Source organism: Phacochoerus africanus, chromosome 7 (assembly GCF_016906955.1).
Source record: "Phacochoerus africanus isolate WHEZ1 chromosome 7, ROS_Pafr_v1, whole genome shotgun sequence".
Lineage (NCBI taxonomy): Eukaryota > Metazoa > Chordata > Mammalia > Artiodactyla > Suidae > Phacochoerus > Phacochoerus africanus.
In genome coordinates this window covers 3,885,900-3,906,739 of record NC_062550.1, presented here as the reverse complement: position 1 = coordinate 3,906,739, position 20,840 = coordinate 3,885,900, and the positions used below count along the sequence as shown (strand labels likewise).

At 52.9% G+C, this 20,840-nt stretch overlaps 1 protein-coding gene, 1 long non-coding RNA gene and 1 other non-coding gene across 8 annotated transcripts in view; 1 reads left to right on the top strand and 2 right to left on the bottom strand.

The window, feature by feature from the left end:
• The window catches only part of LOC125130545 (uncharacterized), a 29,628-nt gene extending 14,295 nt beyond the window's left edge, over positions 1-15,333 (bottom strand). For 2 of the 5 annotated variants that reach the window (XR_007135734.1, XR_007135733.1), the window contains exons 1-2: positions 15,065-15,333; positions 13,055-13,151 (exon numbers count right to left, since the gene is read on the bottom strand). This is a non-coding gene — a long non-coding RNA (uncharacterized LOC125130545). Of the gene's footprint in view, positions 1-6,045; positions 6,359-7,011; positions 7,132-12,905; positions 13,152-15,064 lie in introns of those variants that run through there. The other 3 variants (XR_007135732.1, XR_007135731.1, XR_007135730.1) reach the window with 3 other exon arrangements.
• On the bottom strand, positions 14,368-14,474 carry LOC125131931 (U6 spliceosomal RNA). The gene has a single exon (XR_007136102.1). It is a non-coding gene; the product is annotated as a U6 spliceosomal RNA (small nuclear RNA).
• A 413-nt stretch (positions 15,334-15,746) lies between the features above and the next one.
• FBLN1 (fibulin 1) overlaps positions 15,747-20,840 on the top strand; it is an 87,589-nt gene continuing 82,495 nt past the window's right edge. Inside the window, exon 1 of one of the 2 annotated variants that reach the window (XM_047785993.1) lies at positions 15,747-15,919. In XM_047785993.1, the coding sequence (XP_047641949.1) occupies positions 15,841-15,919 (79 nt within the window). In that variant the 5' untranslated portion in view covers positions 15,747-15,840. The remainder of the gene's footprint in view (positions 15,920-20,840) is intronic. The other variant, XM_047785992.1, reaches the window with a different exon arrangement.

The window sequence follows — 20,840 nt, the reverse complement described above, 5'->3', positions numbered from 1 at the left end:
AAAAATGCTCCAGCAAACAATCATGCTGTGAGCCACACGGGAAGTGCATTCAACAAACAATTATGAATATGCCCCAAACCACTGAAAAAAAAAATAGAAAGTTTCGGCAAAGAAATAGAAGATGCAGAAGGGAAAGCGTCTGCGAGCCGAAGACCGAATAATAGAAATTCTTCAGTGTGGATAACTGAGAGATGATAGACTGGGGAAAAATGAACAGAGCCCTGGGGACCCATGAGATTATAACAAAAGATCGAATATCTTACATCAAGTCCTAGGAGGTGAAGAGAAAGAGGGTGGGGCTGAAATCATAATGGAAAACTTCCCAGATTTGGCAACAGACATAAACGTATACATTCAAGAAGCTGAGCAAATTCCAAATGTGATAAAACCCAAAGAAATCCACGTGGAGATACACCACAGTCAAAACGTCAAATAATTCAAGACAAAGAAAAAACATCTCAAACGCATCGACCCTGTACTGAGAGGAGAAACCATTCAAATTAGAGCAGGTTTCTCATCAGAAGAAAGTAGCACACCCTTAACGAAGGCTGAAAGAAAAAGTTCAGAATTCCATACTCAGAGAAAACGTTCTTTATTTTTCTTCTTTTTAATTTTTTAAGTTATTTCCCCCATACAATTTTTTTTTCTACTGTACAGCATGCTGACCCAGTTGAGAAAATATTCTGTAGGCGTTAAAGGAAACCAAGGCAGTATCAGATAAAAGAAAACTAAGAGAAAATTTTCTCATAGACCTATCCTAAAAGAATTGCTACAGAGATTTTTGTCAGCAGGAAGGAATAAATGAGTTCTTGGAACGTTAGGAAAGGAAGGAAAATACAGGGAAGTGTGACAAGAGTTGTGTTCTCTTGAGTTTTCCAAATTATGTTTGGCATTGAGGCAAAACTCCTAACACTGTCTGATGTGGTTCTAAATTTATGTAGAGGAACCATTTAAAACAACCATAAGTGGCAAGAGTAAAGGAACCTACAGGGAGATGAGCTGTCCATACTTACTCCTACTGGTGAGATGACACCGGTAGACTGATCATCTGGGCGTGTGTAATGTAACACCTAGAAGGACTGCCAAAATAGTTACATAAAGACATGTATTAAAAACCACTATAAATAATAAAAATGGACCCCTAAGGACTGTTCAATTAACCCACAAAATGACATGAAAAAGAAAACAGAAAAACAAAGAAAAAAATAGAATAAAGAGGAGTTTCCTGGTGGCTTCGTGGGTTAGGGACCTGGTAGCGTCGCTGCTGTGGCTCAGGTTACTGTTATGGTGCGGGGTCCATCCCTGGCCCAGGAACTTGGGCATGCTGTGGGAATGGCCAAAAAAAGAAAAAAAAACAAAACAAAGTAGAACAAATATAAAACAAAAAACAAATTGGCCGACTTAAGCCCTAACCATCAATCCTGATATTAACTGTAAATGATCATTGACCATTTAAAGCCAGTTAAATGACAGAAATTGGCCATTAAAAAAAAAGGAAATAGGGAGAGGGAATTCTAAAAATGACCCAACTATGTGCCGTCTATAAGAAACCTGCCGACAATAACAGAGGCAACCTTAAAAGCAAAAGGGTAGAAAGAGAGGTACCATGTAAATATTAAGTTAAAAAGCACATGGTTAGGAGTTCCCACTGTGGCTCAGCAGTAAAGGACCCACTAGTAACCAGGAGGATGTGGGTTCGATCCCTGCCTCTACTATATTGACATAAGCCACATATGATTTTATGGCTTATGTTGATATAGTAAATTATGTTGATTAATTTTAAATGTTAAACATACCTTGTATTTCTGTGATAATTCCAAGTGGTCATGATGCATTATACTGTGTGTGTGTGTGTGTATACATATATATATATGTATATATATATATATACATATATATATATGTAGTACTGGATTTGATTTGATCGTAGCTTCTTAAGGATTTTTGTGTCTATATTCCTAAGGGATATTGAGCCACAATTTCCTTTTCTTGTAGTGCCCTTGTCTAGTTTGGTAAGACCGTAGTGCTGGCCTTATAATATGGGTTGAGAAGCAGCCCCTCCTTTTCTATGTTCTGAAGAGTTTGTGTAAAATTGACCTTATTTTTTCCTTAACTGTCTTATAGAATTCATCTGTTAGTCTCTGGATCTTCCCCCAACTCTGCCAATATGGTAGGTACTTAATACCTGTAGGATGAATACATTTGTGCTTCAAGACCAAGGGTTTCAAGTTCAGATGGCTTTAAGACTGGACCGGTGATATAAATAGGTGAAAGAGCTGAGGGCAATAGGGAGGGGCGGGGTCTGTGGCTGAAAAGCAAAGCATTCAGCTTTGCACTTTAAACAAACTTGTCTGCAGTGACCCTTGCAGACAACCCCTATAGACAATTCTCATTCCATATTTTTCAGGACATGGAGAAGAGAAGAGGGCGGAGGGTATGTCATGAGCCCTGTCAGACTGAGAAATTACTGTATATACGTGGCTCTGTTTGCTCTCCTAGCATCAATTCACTCTCTCTCCCTGCCTCGTTTCTCTTCGCTTTGCTCCTACTATCCTGAGGTTTTTGCAAGCTTCTCATGAAGCATCGGCATGTTTAGAAAGCAAGGGGGGGAGGGGAGAGTTATGCTGTCACGTGGCCATTGCCCAGCAAAGTGGTCGGTCCTTATCAAAAGGGACGGACAGAATAGAAACGCCTGGTGATATTCTTATTGGTCCAGGCCCAGTTAGCATTCCTGCTGGCCGTGCACAGTCTTGGGGCAGCATTTCCTGGCGAGCGGGCCAGAAGCGTGCATGAGCTGGGATTCCTTCCCGGGGCTCTCTCACCACTGCCCCCCACCCCGACCCTCCTCCGTGTTTGGGGAGCAGATGCATTGAGAAGAGGTCATAGTGCCTGTAGCCGTTCATCCCAAGCTGCTTGGAACCACTCTTCCCTCTCTCTTCATCTTCTGAATGTCACTTATGGAAAAGCTCAAGCCCCAAACCTTGACGGCGTGTCTGTCCTGGGTGGGACCGGGGGCCCGGTGCCCAGAGCTGAGCCAGACGCAGTCATCATGGCTAGAAACCTTCAGAGAAAAACCTCCTGAAAGAAACTCAGGCTCTGTTTCTCAAGGCAAAAGGAAATGAGGCCTGCATTTTGGAAATCTTTCCATTCACATCTTTCCATGTCAAACTAAAGAAGCAAAGGCTTGTTGCTCAAAGGCCTGAGCATCAACACTGGGCAAAAGCGGCTCCCATGGAATATGGGATCTTTTCCAGCACACTCGATCAGCGAGTGGATACGGTGCAGTGTTTTGAAAGGGGAGGTGTGATCCTGTTGCGTTAGAGCCCAGAGGGTCCTCAGGCACCAGAGCCCCTCGTGTTAAGTCTTGGTGACGACTTCACTTTTTAAAACAAAAGCTGTTTGGGATCAGTTCTGAAGGCTCATGAATCCTGCATAACTCAGAACAAATTCTTGCTTGTCCCTCTAAAGGAGATCTCCTATCTTTATGGGCTGTTTCATTTCTCCATCGAAGTTCAAAAACGATATTTTGAATTTTCCCCTGGCTTCAGAATGAAGTCATAAGACCTCAGAATTGCCAACAGATGCTCTCTTGTCTAGAACGTGAGTGTGTGGGGACGTTTTATTCAAATGATTTTTGTGTGCAGAAAAAGATTAGGTCTGTATAAAACCTGCCATAAAAAATAGCCACATTCTCCAGGGAATGGCTCAGATGTGATTTCAGGGTTCACGCTTGCATAGATAATGATAGTTTTGAATATACACACTTTTTTTTTTTTTTTGGTTTGGGCTTGCTTTTGCGTGTTTGGCCCACGTCCCCCCTGTGATTCTAAATTGCCAAGACTTACACCTGGAAAACTGGTAGAATTATGAGATCATACACTTCCCAAGACTTTCCTGCCTTTTGGACAGTCTTGCTTCCAATGTTCTTTCAGACCGATAACAAATACTGGCTGGGAGCAGGGCAGGTTGTTAAAAGTACTGGCCAAACATACTTCTAAAGCTTAACCCCATGTGGAGGGAGAAAAAAAGAGAAAGAAAGAAAATTACAGCACATTGGCTTGAAAGCAGTCTGCCCAATGGCTGGCCCCCAAATGTTTCTCATCAGCCTCTTCCCCAAGGGCAGGACTGGGACTCATTGATTTCCTCATTTTCAATCCCTCGCTCAAGGTCAGACAGCATCAGGCGCTTAGTGATACCAGTTGAATGGATTATTTAAAACATTTGACATTAAGACGTGTGTTAGGGGTTCCCTGGTGGTGCAGGGGCTCAAGGATCCAGCGTGGTCACTGCTGTGGCTCGGGTTCGATCCCTGGCCCCGGAACTTCTGAAGGCCATGGGTATGGCCAAAATACAAAAAAAAAACAAACCCACAAAAAACACTAACCAACCAACCAAAAAAAAAAAAAACCAAATAAAACAAACAAAAAAGGAGATGTGTTAAAACAGATGGGTGTGCAGGAGTGTGATCCACGCCTCAGGGCAAAGGCTACAGTGCTGCCTTCGCTTCAGGATGGACTTTTGGAACTCAGGGCAAAGGTGGTGCCTTGAAAGCCAAGAGCTGCTTGAGAAACTGGTGCTGCTGAGTGCCTGGTGGGCCACGTGCCTGGCAGCCCCTTCCTCCCTCCCAACCTGCTGGGGGCCATGGACCCCCCCAGAGAAGTGCGGGGGTGGATCCTGACCCCCAGGGCTGTGGGGCAGTGGTCGCCCCCTAGAGGTCGGTGCAGAGAGCACGTGCTGGTGGCTTCCAGCAGGAACATCCTCCCCTTCCCCAGGGGGTTCTCACCCAGGGGGATGCTCCCTCTCTGGGGAGACCCCTCTGCCCCTCGTCTGGGTTACCTGTCTCCTCTCCTCTGCATGTCCTTGTCCCTGTGTGTCCGTCTGTCATAGACGAAGCACATGGAATTGCCCTTCCCTTGTTTGGTTCACACCTGTGACCTCCTTTGGGCGGGACCATGTCTCCAGGCATCGCTGTGTCTCTGTGATCAGAATAGGATGTTCCCTGCCCCCCAGATTCAGGAAGCTCAATGTACCCCAAACAGGATAAATACGAAGAAAAGCACATTCTAAGCAGAACATAGTCAAACAGTTGAAAAACAAAGCACAGTATTTAAAGCCACTGGGAGTGGGAGTAAGGATGGAGAAATAACATTATCTTCAAGAGAATACCTGTTGAGTGAGGGGATGAGTGAGCCATTTGCTGGGTGTGCAGAAAGAAGAGGCTGAAGATGTAACTGAGGGATGCAGGGCAGAGTGTTCCAGGCCCCGTGCAGCAGTCTGAGGTCCTGGACGGGGTCCTGCAGACAGCGAGGAGCCAGCAGAGACACGGCAAGATCCCCTTGCTGTGGCCCAACTGTCCCGGGCACTGCAGGAGGGAGCAGTGGGCGTGGGGCTGGCTGGGCTCTGGGCAGTGCCATGGCCACAGCCACAAATATCTTGGCCCTCCAGGACAGCCGGGGTGCTTGGCCCGGGATCTTGCTGTAAAGCTGGCAGTGCATGCAAGGCTTTTCCTGGCCACACCCAATGCATGGCCACAAGAGGAAGCGGGAAGCAGCCCTGAGCAAAACCTAGTGGCCCAAAGGAAGGTGAGGGCCTTCCAGCTAAGCAGAAGAAGCCAGGGCCATCGGCCACAGGCAAGGCATTGGAAAAGGCCACCTTGTGCCCTGAGCAGAGGGCACACCTGGATCCAGGGTTCTTCCAGCTCCCCACCCCCGCCCCATGCCCCAGTGACTCTGTCTGTGCAATGGCAGTTCTCCCAAGGTTTCTAGGAGGATCTGAGCTGATGATGTGCCAACAGGTGGCACGGTGCCAGGCCCTCAGTCAGGGCTCCACAGAGACATCCCAGGAGAGAGCTGCAAACACCACAGGAACGCCAGGCCCATCTGGAGAGGCCAGGGCCTCTCTCCAAACCTTGGCTGTTCTCTCTGCTTTGGGCACCTCTCCGCCCACGGGACTCTGCCCACGGGACCCTGCATCCCCTTCCTGGCTCCCATCTCAGGGTCTCCATGAAGCCTTCCAAGATCAGTGGCCCCTACATCCTCCTCTTCCCCCTGCCCCACTTCTCCATCACAGCTAACACTCAGCAGAACGGTTCCACGCGCTAAGCGCAGGTCTAGACGCTTTATATACGGTATCCGAGTTAATCCTCCCAACACCCGTATGAAGGTGATATCAATAAACTTTTTTTATCAAGAAAGGTTACCCGATGCGGCTCAGAGCAGGTGACCTGCCCAAGGTCAGCCAGCCAGCGCGGGGTGGAGGTAGGGCTTCAGCAGAGGTCTGTGCGGTCAAGGCTTGCTCTTAGCGGTCAGAAGACACTGACATGAGTGAGTCTGGGTCTCCAACCTGGTCCCCTGGCACTCTGTGTGTACAGGGAATCCGGATCAGCTTCCTTTAGGGTTTGCTTCACAGGCTGTCTCCATGGGGAGATGGGGAGCTGAACTTCCTGAGAGCCAGGCCCAGGCCCCCGAGCAGGTCAAATGCATCAGCCCTTCCTCCTCTGTTTCCCTCTCACCTTCGCCTGCCTGGCCGACTTCTGCTGGGCACCCTTGAGAGTGCCTGTCCCCTGCAGCCTGCTTCTACCAAGGGCACCCGTGGTCTCCCCCAGACCACGAGCCTCCAGGGAGCCAGGCCTGACCCCTCTGGCTCTCAAGGGCCCCGCAAAGGGCCTGACACAGATCTGTGCTCAGTGTCTGCGGATCAACAAATCCCATCCAACACGGATGGATGGATTCTGAAATGGCCCTGGAGCTGGAGGGACCGGATCAAGCACTGGCTTTGCTACTTAACTACTGTGTGGTCACACACTTTCACCCATTCGAGCCTCAGTTTTCCTCATCTGTAGAATGGGGGCAGTTTGAAGCAAAGACGGACGAAAGGCTTTCATAAACCCTGAGTTGCAGGGAGGGACAACGGTAAGGCGGTCTGGTGGGCCTGCTCCTTGCTAAGCAAAGCAGACACTTGGGAAGGCTCGTGGCTAAACAGATTTTCCGAAAATATGAATCCACACAATCAGAAGCTTGCTGCATTCTTTGGAACACGACGTACAGAGACTCCCGGCACCCACCTTTTAGCTGAACAAGCTTGCTCTGGTTGCGGAGACCCCAGCGGCTCCCCCATGCACGCAGCTGGAACCTATGAGCAAAGTTCAGGCCTCTAATTAGAACCATGTGTCCTTCCAGCGAATGGCAGGTGGCTGGGGCCAACGGAGAAAGAGACGCATGCTCGTTCAGTGCAGTGTGGCCTTTGACCCACTCGTCTGACGTCTGGGAATCTGTCCTAAAGAAATAATCCCCACCATGGAAAGGCTCACGAACAAATAAACGGTCTGTGCAGTATTTCTTCGACCAGCAAAGAAACTGGACTCCGCCCGAATATGCAATAGAGGAATGAGCTGAGGCCATTTCCACGACTGGATGGGGTTTTATTGGCCAGCAGGCGGGATGGCTGTGGAGGCTTTGCAGCCACGCCGAGCTTGGTTAGGAGAGAATGTTAATTAAGGAAATCGGGTTACCAACTCTGTACCCCGAGACGAGCTATGTAAACGATGCATATAAAATACTGGAAATAAAGACACCACAATTCCACTTGTGTCAAGAGGATGGGATCCGCGGGGTAATTCTTTTTCCCGTCTTCCCCATTGTTTGCAACGTGGTTAGAGTTAAAGTATATTATAAATCTAAAAGAAGTCAAAACAAAGAAACAATGGCTGGTTTTCCTAGGAGACAGACAGAACTGGGGGCTTTGTAAAGACAAGTTCTGCAGGAGTTCCTGTCGTGGGGCAGCGGAAATGAATCCGACGAGGAACCACGAGACCTCAGGTTTGATCCCTGGCCTCGCTCCGTGGGTTAAGGATCCGGCGTTGCCGTGAGCTGTGGTGTGGGTTGTAGACGTGGCTTGGATCCCTCGTTGCTGTGACTGTGGTGTAGGCCGGCAGACAGCTCTGATTCAACCCCTAGGCTGAGAACCTCCATATGCTGTGGGTGGGGCCTTAAAAGGACAAAAAGACAGGGGAAAAAAAAAAAAAAAGAGAGACAAGTTCTGCAGAATGGAACAAGGCCTGTTTTAGACTTTTTTTCAGTGTAAAAGTAACACACATACAGAATAACATGTTTAGTGTTGAAAGACCTACAAAATGCCACTACCCTAATGATGCTGCCTTTTTCTTCCGATATTTCCCCATATTTACATGTATTTTACCAAAGCCTAACGTATATGAAACTTTAAGTTCTTCTTTCATTTTTATTTTATTAAAAAACAAACACCTCTGTGGCAACAGTCTACATAGTTTAAATTTAAAGAGTTACGTGATATTCCATAGTGGGGCTCTGTCATGTATTCACTTAACCATTCCTCTTTTTGTTTTTTTGTTTGTTTGGTTGGTTTTTTTTTTGCTTTTTAGGGCTGAACCCAGGGCATATGCAAGTTCCCAGGAATCAAATCGGAGCTAAAGCTGCCAGTCTACACCATAGCCACAGCAAAGCAGGATCCGAGCCACATCTGCGAACTACACCACAGCTCATAGGAACATTGGACACTTAACCTACTAAGCGAGGCCAGGGATTGAACCCACCTCTTCATGGATACTAGCCAGGTTCATGACCGCTGAGCCACAATGGGAACTCCTTAACTCTTACTCCATATTACACCCTAGTTGTTGTGTTTCCATTTAAGTTGATGTTTCTATTAAAAACCTCATGGCAATAAATATGATTGTACATAATAAATATGTGAAATCTTATTTGCTTTCCTTTATATCAGCAATGACAAATTATAAAGCATGATGGAAAAACTATTCCATTCAGAATGACAATGAAACACATAAAGTGTTCGGAATTAAAGTAGTAAGACGTAAGTAAAATCTGTGCTTAAAAAAAAAAAAACTGCAAGGAGTTCCCACTCCGGTGCAGTGGGTTAAGAAACCAACTACAGCGGTTTGGGTCACTGCAGAGGCTCGGGTTCGATCCCCGGCCCAGGGCAGTGGGTTAAAGGATCTGGTATTGCTGCAGCTGTGGCTCAGATTCGGTCCTTGGCCTGGGAACTTCCATATGCTGAGTGTGTGGCCCTTAAAAAAAAAAAAAAGAAAGAAAGAAACCTGCAAAATGTTCATAAAAGTTGGAGATCTCAAAGAAGAGGGGGCTGGGCTTCATTTGGTAAAGGTACCTACCACGCCCCCCCCAACCCCGAGCTGCTCAAAACACCCAGATCCTCTTGCTTCTTACATACAAACTTGTTTTTCTTAATTCAACTCAACTCTCTCCCATACAACTGCAAGTTATTAACTTTCCCCTGACCAGAGGCAACTCAAGTCATGCTCAGATATTACCTCCAGATGGGATCAAATTAAGCCCCCGGTTCAGTGTCCACCATCTCCAGGGGACCGCCCACACCTGCACCAATTCTGTGACATTCCAGTGTCAATCAGGACTCTTAGTTGTGGAACCAGCTCTGGCCAATGTAAACAGAAAGAAATGTCTTGAAATGGTATTGGGCAGCTCGTAGAATTATTAGGACTAGCCTGCAGACCAAACCCAAAAGCTGAGCTAGACCAGGCACATTTGGCGTAAAGCCGGGGCTACAGCCAGATTCAGGCCACAAAACCCGACAGGTGAAGTCACTGCCCCCTGGCACCAGGCCACGCGACACCGGACACCACCGCTCGCTCTGCTTCCAACGTTGACTCCAGAAATTCCACATTGGTGCAGCGGCTGCTGCTGCTGCTTCTAGCTGCTCACAAAATGGATTCGCCTCCAACTCTGATGCTTTCCATCCCCAGCTGCCTCTACAAAATCTGGGGCAGTTACGTGAGGCGGCCTCGCCTTGGTCAGAGGCCCGCAGCCCAGCTTTGGGGGAGGCTGGCAAGGAGACGTGAGAGTTTAGCTTCTGGAGAGGGAAGAAAGCAGGGCCTCCCCACCGGGCTTTGAAGTGAGGAATGTCTCCGGCAAAGGTGGGGAGAGGGTGCAGCTCGGTTACCATCGCCTTCCTTCCGCGGGACGGGCAGCGAAGGCAAAGGTTATCCCCCTTCAGTCCATGGCCAACGACAGGAGGAAAGCACATCTCCCCGGACACCAGCACATCCCCAAATCCAGGGCCGTCTCAGGCGCCACGGCTGCCCCCAGGGGGGTCTGGGGACAATTTTTCCAGAACCTCAGCAGTTAGAGTTTCATTTTGTCAAAACAAAATTACAGGCGATTCACGGTCCTGTGGTGGCTTCTCCTCCTCCTCTTCTTTTTGGACCGCAGGAGTTTCGATGCATTTAATCTTTTTAACAATCGCGTTTCCCCTTCCCCTTCCCTTTGGCTCTTAGGGCAGCCAAGCATCATGCACGCCCCCCGCCCAACCTCCGGTCCTCGTGGGCTTTTCTGTTTTCTGGGCTTTTGTCTGTGTGGGGCAGGAGCTTTCGTCTTCAAAGCAGAGTACAGCTCCTCAAGAACTATGTTTTCATATGAACGTAAAGGATGGTGGGAGTTCCCTCTGTGGCAAAGTGGGTTAAGGAGCCCGTGTTGGCTGCAGCAGTAGGGTAGGTGGCAGCTGTGGCTTGGATTCAATCCATTCCTGGCCCAGGACCTTCCATGTGCCATGGGTGGGGCTGCAAAACAAACACACAAAATGATGGTGGTTTTTTTCCTTTTCTTTCTTTTTCAGGGCAGCGCCCACAGCATATGGACGTTCCTAGGCTAGGGACCGAATTGGAGCTGCAGCTGCTGGCTTACGCCGCAGCCACAGCAACGCCAGATCCAAGCCACATCGGGGACCTATACAACAGTTCACGGCATCCTTAACCCACTGAGCGAGGCCAAGGATGGAACTTATATCCTCATGGATACTAGTTGGGCTCATAACCTGCTGAGCCACAACTGGAGCACTGATGATGGTTTTATTTGAATTTGCCCTGATAATCCTTCTTCTGGTCCCTGGAGAGTCCCGGCAAAGCTGAGGTTCTCCAGCTCCCTGGGCCGTTGTGGCTCCTCACCTGCTTCCTTCCCTGCCACACACAGAATACCTCTCTCCCACCCTCTCTAACTCTATTAGTCAGCTAGAGCTGCGTAACAAAGAGCCACAGCCTGGGGACTTAGAAACTTGTCTCCTCTGTTCTAGAAGCCAGAAGTTGGAGAGGCAGGTGTCTGTCCCTTCTGACGTGGCTCTCTTTGGCGTGTAGATGGTCCTTCTCACCCTGTGTCCTCACACAGTCTTTCCTCTGTGTGTGTCTGTGTCCTTGTCCCTTCTTCTAAGGACCCCAGCGACTCTGGATTGGGGACCACTCTAATGACCTCTTCAGAGGCCCTGACTCCAAAGAGTCACATTCAGAAGCACTAGGGGTTAGGGTTTCAGTTTGTGGCTTTTGGTGGGGCGGGCGGGGGGTGGGGGTGAAGTGACTCAGTTTCACCTGTAACACTAACCAAGCACCTGCCACTGTACTGGGTGGGCGCTGGGGGGTGGTGATGAACGTGTGGACTCAGGACCCAGGCTCGCCTGGGGTGTTTCCTGGCCCAGCAGCTGGTCCATGTGAGGCCGGCAGGTTCCACTCTGGTTCTGCTTTCCCTGCCGTGAAACAGGGTTCACGCAGAGGGGAGGGCACGCCTTCCTCACGCTGGCTGTACGTGTGAAGTGGGATTAAAGCTGGAGATGTGCAAAGGTGGGGGGCCGCTGGGAGCTGCATCCTGAATCATCACAGGGGTCATGGGACCAGTCAGGGACTTCCGGTCACTCCCTGGTCACCACCTGACCTAAGACAGGAATGTGGAGGAGCCAAGCTTTGGGGGGGGGCACAGGTTCAAGGGTGTGGGAGTCAGGAGAGGGATGTCTACTGGAGGGCGGGGAGAACCCAGGGGCCCTCCAGTTTGTGTACGTGGCATCATTTGGAAGCTCTCGTTCTGGGATGGGATGGAATTTTTTTGTCAGCGAGGAAAGACACTAGCGTAGCAGAGAAGGGACTGAGTGAGTGGGTCCGGCAATGGAGACGGCAGCTTTCGGCCACCTCCTAGGATGGCAGAGGGCAGTGCCCGGGGCCATACAGGGTACCAGCTCTGCCATCTCCTTGAGAGGCGGTCTCTAGCCAGGCATCATGTCGGGGGTGGTGCGGTGGGAATGCCCATCTCAGTAGAGGCCCTGATGCTGGGCATGGCTCTGCCTCAAAGCTGAGCTCTTCTCACATGCCGCACGGCCAGGTGCCAAAGACACGGCTTTCACCCTTCATACACTCAACAGGATTTAATGAGCACCAAAGGTATGCAGACACAGCCCCTGCCCTCAGGGAGCGTATGGGCTAGCGGGTGGAGAAAAACCACCCTTTAACAGAGAAAGACAGGAGCATGAAGCAAGATAAGTGTCATAAAGGGGGTGGCATCTCAGCTGAGACCCGAAGGGCAGGACAGGCAGGCAAAGCTGAGAGGCAGGAGGGGAGGGGGAGGTGCTTAGTTGGGTTCTAGGAGCCGTGCAAAGGCCCAGGGGCCGCCACCTCCAGGGTGAGGGCTGCAGGGCCAGGATGCGCCTGGAGGGGCGGGCAGAAGCCAGGGCAGCTGCTGCCCTCAGGAAACCACCCAGGTGCAAGAACCACAGCAGGCATGTCCTGCAGAGGCTGGGCAGTGTCAAAGCCATTTGCTTTCTGACTTGGGGAGAGAAACAGTTCACGTGTGCCAAGAGTCATCTTTCAAACAAACAGCGAATGATTCGTTACGGGGGGCAGGGTGACCATTTGTTCTGCTCCTCTGAGAGGAGAGAAAGCTGGGCTGTCACAACGGGACACAATGAATGACCTCCTGCTTGGAGCAGAACCCTAGGGGTGGATCATGGCGCCCTGGACCGGGGACCAGATGGTGGGGGGGGGCCTCCCCGGTCCCCAGTCCCCCAAGTGGAACCTCTTTAAGACCATCCCATCTTCTGCAAAATAGAAGCAAATGCATTGCTCGTCACGTTTCCCGTCCCTTTACTTAAAGACCCAGAAGGAAAAGGATTCGAATTTAGGGCCAAAAAGAACCTTGTCTCTCCCGACAAAATGCCGCACTTCCTCTGATGAGAAAACAGGGGCTGCGTAAGCGCTCATGAGATGGCTTTTTACCTTGGTTGCCAAGAAACCCAGAGTCCAGGGTAGGTGTAGGAATTATATGTGGCTCCAGGTTTCCAGGACAATGAGTCCTCTCTCTCTCAAGTGTTCCCTAAAAATTAAAAATTAAGAATAACCTTTTCACTAGTCAAACACAACATCCATTTTCATGGAGCTCTCTTTTGATCTGTAGCTACATAAACATAGCTTTTATATAGCCCTTTTTTTTTTTTTTTGTCTTTCTAGGGCCGTACCTGTGACACATGGAGGTTCCCAGGCTAGGGCCCCGTCCGAGCTGCAGCTGCCGGCCTACACCACAGCCACAGCAACACAGGATCTGAGCTAAGCCTGTGACCGAGACCATAGCCCAGGCAACGCTGGATCTTTAACCCACTGAGGGAAGCCAAGGATCAAACCTGCATCCTCATGGATGCTAGTCTGGTTCGTAACCCGTCGTGCCATAACCGGAACTCCCTCTGTTTTTTATTTTTAAATGCAGCATTCAGGAGTTCTCTCACGGTGCAGTGGGTTAAGGATCCAACGTCGTCTCTGCAGAGGCTAGGGTCTCTGCTGTGGTGTGCGTTCACTCCCTGGTGAGAGAGCTTCCACATGCAGTGGGTGCAGAAAAAAAAAAAAAATAGGGAGTTCCCGTGTGGCACAAAAGAAATGAATCCCAGTACTATCTATGAGAATGCAGGTTTGATCCCTGGCCTCGATCAGTGGGTCAGGGATCTGGCCTTGCTGTGAGCTGTGGTGTAGGTAGCAGATGTCGCTCGGATCCTAAGTTGCTGTGGCTGGGGTATAAGCCAGCAGCTGTACCTCTGATCGGATCCCTAGCCTGGGAACTTCCATATCCCATGGGTGTGGCCCTAAAAAGCAAAAAGCAAAAAGCAAAAAAAAGGAGTATTCATTCAGAAAAGGGCACATATCATAAGTAAATAGCTTGATCAATTCGCACAAACTGAACCCAACCTTGAAACTGAGACAGATTTTAAAAACATCCTAACCAGTCCCCTGCCCCCCACCTCTTGAAAGCCTCCTCATGTCCCCTGCAATTCCTAACTCATCCCCAGAGCCGTCACTCTCCTGACTCCTAACTTGCTCCTGTTTTTTTTTTTTTTTTTCATTTAGTAAAAAAAATGTTTTTACTATAGTTGATTTACAATCTACTGTCAATTTCTGCTCTACAGGAAGGGGACCTGGTTATACATGTATATACATTCTCTTTCTCACATGATCCTCCACCACGTTCCATCACAAGTGATTAGATACAGTTCCCTGTGCTGCACAGCAGGGCCCCATTGGTCAACCACTCCGAATGCAACAGTTAAAACGCGGAACACTTCACGACTTTGCATGTCATCCTTGCTCCGGGGCCACACTGATCTTCCTTATACCGTTCCAGTTTGAGTATATGTGCTCTGGAAGCAAGCACCGTTCCTGTTCTTTATAACAAGAGAATCTGGCCATTAGAGCTCTTTGGCGTCCAGCTCCATGGTGGCTGAGAACCATCTGAGAAGCATGGTTTCCGAGAACCGTTCCTATTTCTGCCCTGGTTGTAGGGCTCTCACTTTTCAGGGCTGTGTCCTGCTCCATGCTGACTGGCCAGTGTTCTCACCCTGCTGCTGGTGAGGCTGGGCCCTTCCCAGTTGGAAGCTCTTATGAACTGTGCTGCAGTGAACCCTCTGCTGCATGCCTTTCTGCCTCCCAGCACAGACACGTGTATGCCTTTCTGCTGGGTGTAAACTGGGGTAAGACGGCTGGGTCAGGCGACATCTACACTTGGCTAATGTCATGTGGGTCTCATTCCATGGCTCCTCATCTTCCCCTGCCCACATTTTGTTTTCGTTTTTCTTTTAAACAGTCTACAGACTAAATCGTCCTCAGTAACCATTGACGGGTGGCAGTCATGAATCGCTACACAAAGAGGTGGCTCTGGCAGGTCCAGCTCCAAGGCTGTTTCCTCGCCAGCCAAAGGAATCGCTTTTCCCTCGAGCTTGGGAGTTGGGGGTTCATCACACTCACCGGTGTTGGGATGTTGGTTGATGGCGTCTGTGTGCGGCAGGACTGACTGGGGGTCCCCTGAGGGCAGGGCCGGTACGCAGCCCAGGACACACCGGGGGTCAGCCACCGACTCGCAGAACCCTGGGAGCCGGCGCGCAGGGAGATCGAGAGCGGGAAACGAGCAGACAGTGTGTTCGGGGTGGGGGTGGGGGTTCTTTGGGGACCGGAGCCTCCCCTTACTCCCCCGCCTCCAAAGAAGGCGCTTCCTACCCACGGGTCCCCCGCCGCCCAGGGCCCCCTCCCCCGCCCTGCCCGCGGAGTTGGGCGGAGCTAACCTTTGCTACCCAGCCCGCCCACGGGGGGGGGGAGGGGATCGAGTTTCACCCGAGCCCGGGGCGGGGGATGAGGGGGGATGAGGGGGGATGAGGGGGGATGAGGGGGGATGAGGGGGGTGGGAGTGCTACGCTCCGAAAGCGCCCCCCTTCGCCACTCCCCACAGGGAGCAGTTCGAGGGTCCCTGCTCCCTCCCCGGCCCTGGGCCCGCGCGCTGCTGGGGCGGGGCGGGGGGACGCCAGGAGGGAGGGGGCCCCGAGGTCCCGGGCGGGGAGCGGTCGAGGGGGAGGGGGAGCGGGCGCCCCCTGGCCCCGCCTCCGCCGCGCCCTCCTCCGGGGCGGGATAATTGAACCGCGCGGCCGGGGCCCTGCGTTGGCTGCGGAGGCTCGGCCGGAGCTCGGAGCCCGCGCTGCCCGCCCGCCCGCCGCCCCCGCGCCTTTGTCCGCTCCGCCGCCCGCCGCCCCATGGAGCGCGCCGCCCCGTCGCGCCGGGTCCCGCTGCCGCTGCTGCTGCTTGGCGGCCTCTCGCTGCTGGCGGCCCGAGGTAGGGGCGCTGGGGGAGGGGGGCGCCGGGAGGGAAGCGGGGGGAGGCGCCCCAAGTCGACGGCTGCGGCTCAAGGGCCTCTCCCACCCCCGGACTGCCCGGCCCCACGTCCCGTGGGAGTTTTGGAGCTGCGGGCGCCCCCTCGGCGGCCCGGGGGGCGGGGGGATGTTGGAGCTGCGCCTCGCCAGGCCCGGGCGACGTTCCCCCCTCGAGCCGTCTCCTGGCTTCCATCCTGATCGCCTCGCTGACTTGGGGACGTGTTTTAAAGACGGAGCCCTCCAAACACATCCTCCTGCCCACCCGCCCACTGGGGCCAAGGCGGGCGGGGGGCGAGGAAGCGCTGCCTGGTGGCTGCCAAGCACCCTGGTGCCCCACTCCTTGCACCTGGAGTGCCCTGGCACACACTTGTTCCCCACCCTGCTGGGGGCTCTCATACCCAGCTTGCTAATGAGAAAACCGGGGCGGCGGCGGGGGGCGGGGGACGGGGAACAAGAGACAAAACCAGTCATGGACGGAGTAGGGGCTGGACGTGAACTCAGAAAGGAGGGGAGGAGCCTGGAGGTGTTCAGGGTGATGATGGCTGCCAGGGGGGAGACCCCCGCCTGCCCTTTTGGGGCACAGGGGGCCCCAAAACAGAGGTTCTGCCAGGATCCATGCTCAGCTGTGGCTGGGAACAGGCCACTTCCAAACCCACCCACCTGGTGACAGTGGGTTGCCAGGGCGTCTCCACTAGCGGACCCAGGCCCAGAGCCCCCAGCCTGGAGACCGATGGCGCTGGGCTCACAAGCACCCGCCCATCCTTCTTTCTTCCTTAATCCTCGGGCTCCTGGAGCTCCTGGACCGCAAGGCCCTGCGGATCACAGCCATGACCTCTGACTTTTCTGCTGACCCTTGGCTCAACAGTTGTTAGCCAGGCCAGCCTTTCTGGGGCCAGGCCCAGATAAGCGCCCCGACCACCACCCTCGGAATTCCAGATTCTTTATCTCTGGCTTAGTTGAGTTTCTTTTCAACTCTCAGGTGACCTCCCTCCTCCTCTGTCAAAGGTCACTTGTCCCAGGTAATGCTCGCCAGGGATTCAGGGTTCCCCATCAGGGATTCAGGGTTCCCCATCAGGGATTCAGGGTTCCCTGAGAGGCAGGCGGGGGCAGGGAGAGCTCTGCAGAGGTTTCTTGGCTCCCCTGCTCCCTGCAGCCAACCCTCACTGAGCTCTGGCTGTTCTAGGCATCGACGCCATCCTGGGCAGGTCCTAGGGGACATCTCGTGGGGGCTGGGGGAGGGGGCGTCGGGCAGGCTGCTCTTCTTGGCCGCAAGAACCATCCCCGGCCCTGGGGCTTACGGGAGGTTTCTTGGAGGAAGTGGTGTTTGAGCTGGTCAGGCAGGCGGGGAAGGAAGCAAATTCAGGTGACCGCTGGCTGCAGTGAAAGTCTAGAGGGGCTTCCGACTGGGGGTCACGCAAACCCCTACTGGAAACGGGAGGGCCCCCAAACTCCCTGTAATTTACACACAAGGGAACCGCAGCCCAGAGAGAAGACATAGTGGAACTTTTCCGAGCCCAGGTCCCCAGATCCTCCATGGCTGTTCTTTTCTGCCCACTGTGGGAGAAGAGTGGCCTGCAGCCTGGCCGTGTCCAGCTTCGAAGGAGACTCGCTTGGCTGGAGTGGCTCCCCGGCCTGCCTGATGGTTTTGCAACCAGCTTCTTCAAAGGGCAGGGCCTAACCTGAAGTGTGTGAAAGAAACTTCTTAATTGCACACCGATGAGACCCCATGTGGCCCTTTGGGGGCTGAGGGAGGTCCCTCTTGTGAATTTCAATAAGTTTGGTGCGGTTTGGGGTGAGGGAGCCAGAAGTCTGCCTGCTTCCATCCTGTGCCTGCGAGCGCAGAGCTGCAAGGTGCCCTGAAGCCTGCTGAAGTCCAGGGTGACACTGTCCCCCACCCTCTGTCCCAGAGCCCTGGGGTCCGAGAGGAAACATGCAGTTTAAAAGTGATCTTGGAAAAGGCCTTGACGGCGAGCCTGTGAGCTGATCTGCTCAACTCGTTTGGTGACCCGGCCACAGGCACAGAAGGGCCCTGGACTTTGGTGCCGAGGGACAGAGTTGGAACCACAGGTCTGTCTGTCCTGCCTCCGTCCGTCCATTCTGCTGGGCTTTCCTGAGCGCCGGGCTGGGAGGGGGAAAGACGGGTTGTGTTTTTCCTCCAAGACTTTCTTGGCCTCTGGCTCCAGCCGGGCAGCCTTTCCGACTGATTACAGAGAGGAGAACAAAGGGGCGAGGACTTGGCTTGAAACACGCGGCTGCGCCCCTGCGGCTCCTGGAAGTTTCCCAGTCGGGGGGCGACGGGGCGACGGGGCGGATGGGCTGAGGTGGGGGTAGCGGGGTGGCTGGAGCGCCCTGGCCTCTCCTGTGGGGCCACCACTCCTGGTCACACACCCCCTCCTGGCACTGCCTGAGGCCACCCCAACTCAGGCCACATTTGCTGCCCCGATGATGTGTTGGGGGGGAGCGTGGTTCCCTCACCTTGGGGACCCAGCAGGCTGCCAGGGCCGTTGGTGGGATGGCTAAGAACCTTGTCATCCCAGGGGTGGTCTGGCGGGTTTCTCATCTGTAAAGTGAAGGTCACAGAAACCGCCTCCCGGTTTGCCCTGGGGACTGAGGGAGGGACCATAGGGCAGTGCCTTTCGTGGTGGCTGAATTTATTACTCTGTGATTTGTGTTGTCCCCTTCCTGGACCAGGCTAGTGTCCTTTTTCCCAAGATTGCTCTATTAAGGGTGCATTTCCCCAGCCAGGAGCGGGGAAGGAGGCCCCACAGGGCCAGAGAACTGGCAACTGTTGAGCCCCAAAGCTGTGTTGGCCCAGTCATGCAGGGTGGCCTCGGCTGGCCTCCTGAGGCATTCGGTCATCTGTATGCTAAATACCTGCTGAGGGCAGCTCAGTGCCAGAGAATGTTCTAGGTCTTGGGGTTTCGGCAGGGAGGAAGAGAGACTGCTGCCCATGGGTCGCATCCCCCGGAAGGTCTAGAAGAGTGAACAGTTACAAACCAGCTTCAGCTGAGAAAGTCAGGGAAGACTTCCTGGAGCAGGTGCCATGCAAATTGGGATGTGAAGGAGCAGAAGGAGGGCCTTCCTGGTGCTTGGGGAAGACCGCAGTGCCCGGGGACTTCTCCAGCAGCCCCCCCAACACCCCCCACGCCCCCCATTCCTCTGAAGGTGGAGCAGCTTCGCAGGAAAACATTTCTAATAGGGTGCATATTTTGCCGGTACATTTTATACAATAAAAGTTTTTTGTTTTCTTTTTTCAAAACAAATTGTAACAGTTTTGTTAACACAGGCTTTTGCAGGCTTCATAGGGTTCCAGTTTCCTTGTAATGATCTCAAATGTGGCCAGATAACAGAGGAGGGGGGGCACGCAAGTTGTCAACCTTCCTGGGATCAGAGACCCTCCAGCCTGCAGGGGAGCGCAGAGCTGGGAGGGTGTGGCGCGGAGGCTAAGTCATCTGTCACACCGTCCAGCAGACGCGGCAGGACCGGAGGTTGTGCCCTGCCCTGCGGCTGGCACTTTCCTCTGGCTGCCTCCTTTAACCCCCAGGCCGGTCCGACCTAGAGGCCGGGGCAGGAGGGAGCCAGCTGCCTGCAGGTTTTCGGGAGGGTCCTGCACTGACCCGCCTAGTGGTGGGGGCCACCAGGGTTAGCCGACTGGTCCCAGCTCTGGAAGGGACTCCAGAGAGCCTGGCCAACCCCTGCCCCCTCTCTGTTCTCTGGTTCCTTAAATACTGCTTGAGGAGCTTCTTATAATTGACGTCTTTTACATTTAGTCACTAATTTACTTCTCTCAATGACTCTGTGAAGTAGGTCCCACAGCTGTTTCCATTTTATAGGCATGTAAGCCAAGGTCTAGAGCATTTACTCCAGCAGGAGACACGCTCTCAAAGGAAGAGCAGGTTCAAGAAAAATACTGGCTCAGCTCATGAACCTACAAACACTGATAACTGGCATCGGAAGACCAGTCCTTGCTCAGGACGAGGTACCAAGTAGAGAAGCTGGGACCCTGTGTGTTTAACCCCTTGGCTGGATGGCACTTTGGTCGGTAAACGAGTAAGAGGCCCCTTTGAAGGAATAGGCGTTTTTCATGGGGGTGTTGGGGGGTGGGGGGAGACCATAGAGGCGGGAGCCACAGCCTGGGCCCTTGAGGGGCACTCAGCTGGCTTGGCAGGAGGTGGCCCCTCAGGTGGTGGCACCTGTCTTGGTTCAGGTCTGGGGTCCAGCCTGCCCTGGACCCTCCAGCCCAGGGTCTGGCTTGGCTCCGCCTCCACAGTGGGTGTGGCCTGAGTTAGGCCCTCCTCCCTGCCATCTGGGATGGGACTCAGGAGGCCCCCAAGGAGCTAGAGCCCCTTATGCTCCTCACACTGCAGGGCTCAGCTGGCTCTGGCCGCAGGATGCTGGGAGCGGTCTGGAACCGTCTTCAGGGTAGAGAGAGTGGCCCCTTCTTGGCATCTTTATAAAAGAAAATAGTCTTGGCTGGTCCCGTGTGCTGGACACGGCAGGGCAGGCCCAGCCTCTGCAAAGACCAGCCCTGGACCTTGTTTAAATCATGTCCCTGCTTAATCTGTTGGGACACTGCCCCAGCCTTTCCAAGTAAGCTTGCCAGAGGGTTGAGCCTGCACGGCCAGGGCCGGCAGTCTGGAAACTGGATTCCCACCCAGCCCCGTCTCCTGCTTCCTAGGGGATCCAATTCGCAAGGGCGCCTGGTCACTCATTCCAGAGGCCAGGGGGGCCCAGAGCCTTCTTTTCGCCAAGTGAAGGGTTTGTGATGGGTGCTATTACCTGCGCGGCCAGCTTCAGGTCACTCAGAGGGGACACCCCATAGACAGCAGTCTGGACACACCGGGAGCGCCCTCTTTGTGGCTTGTAGCAAAGATGCAAGAACT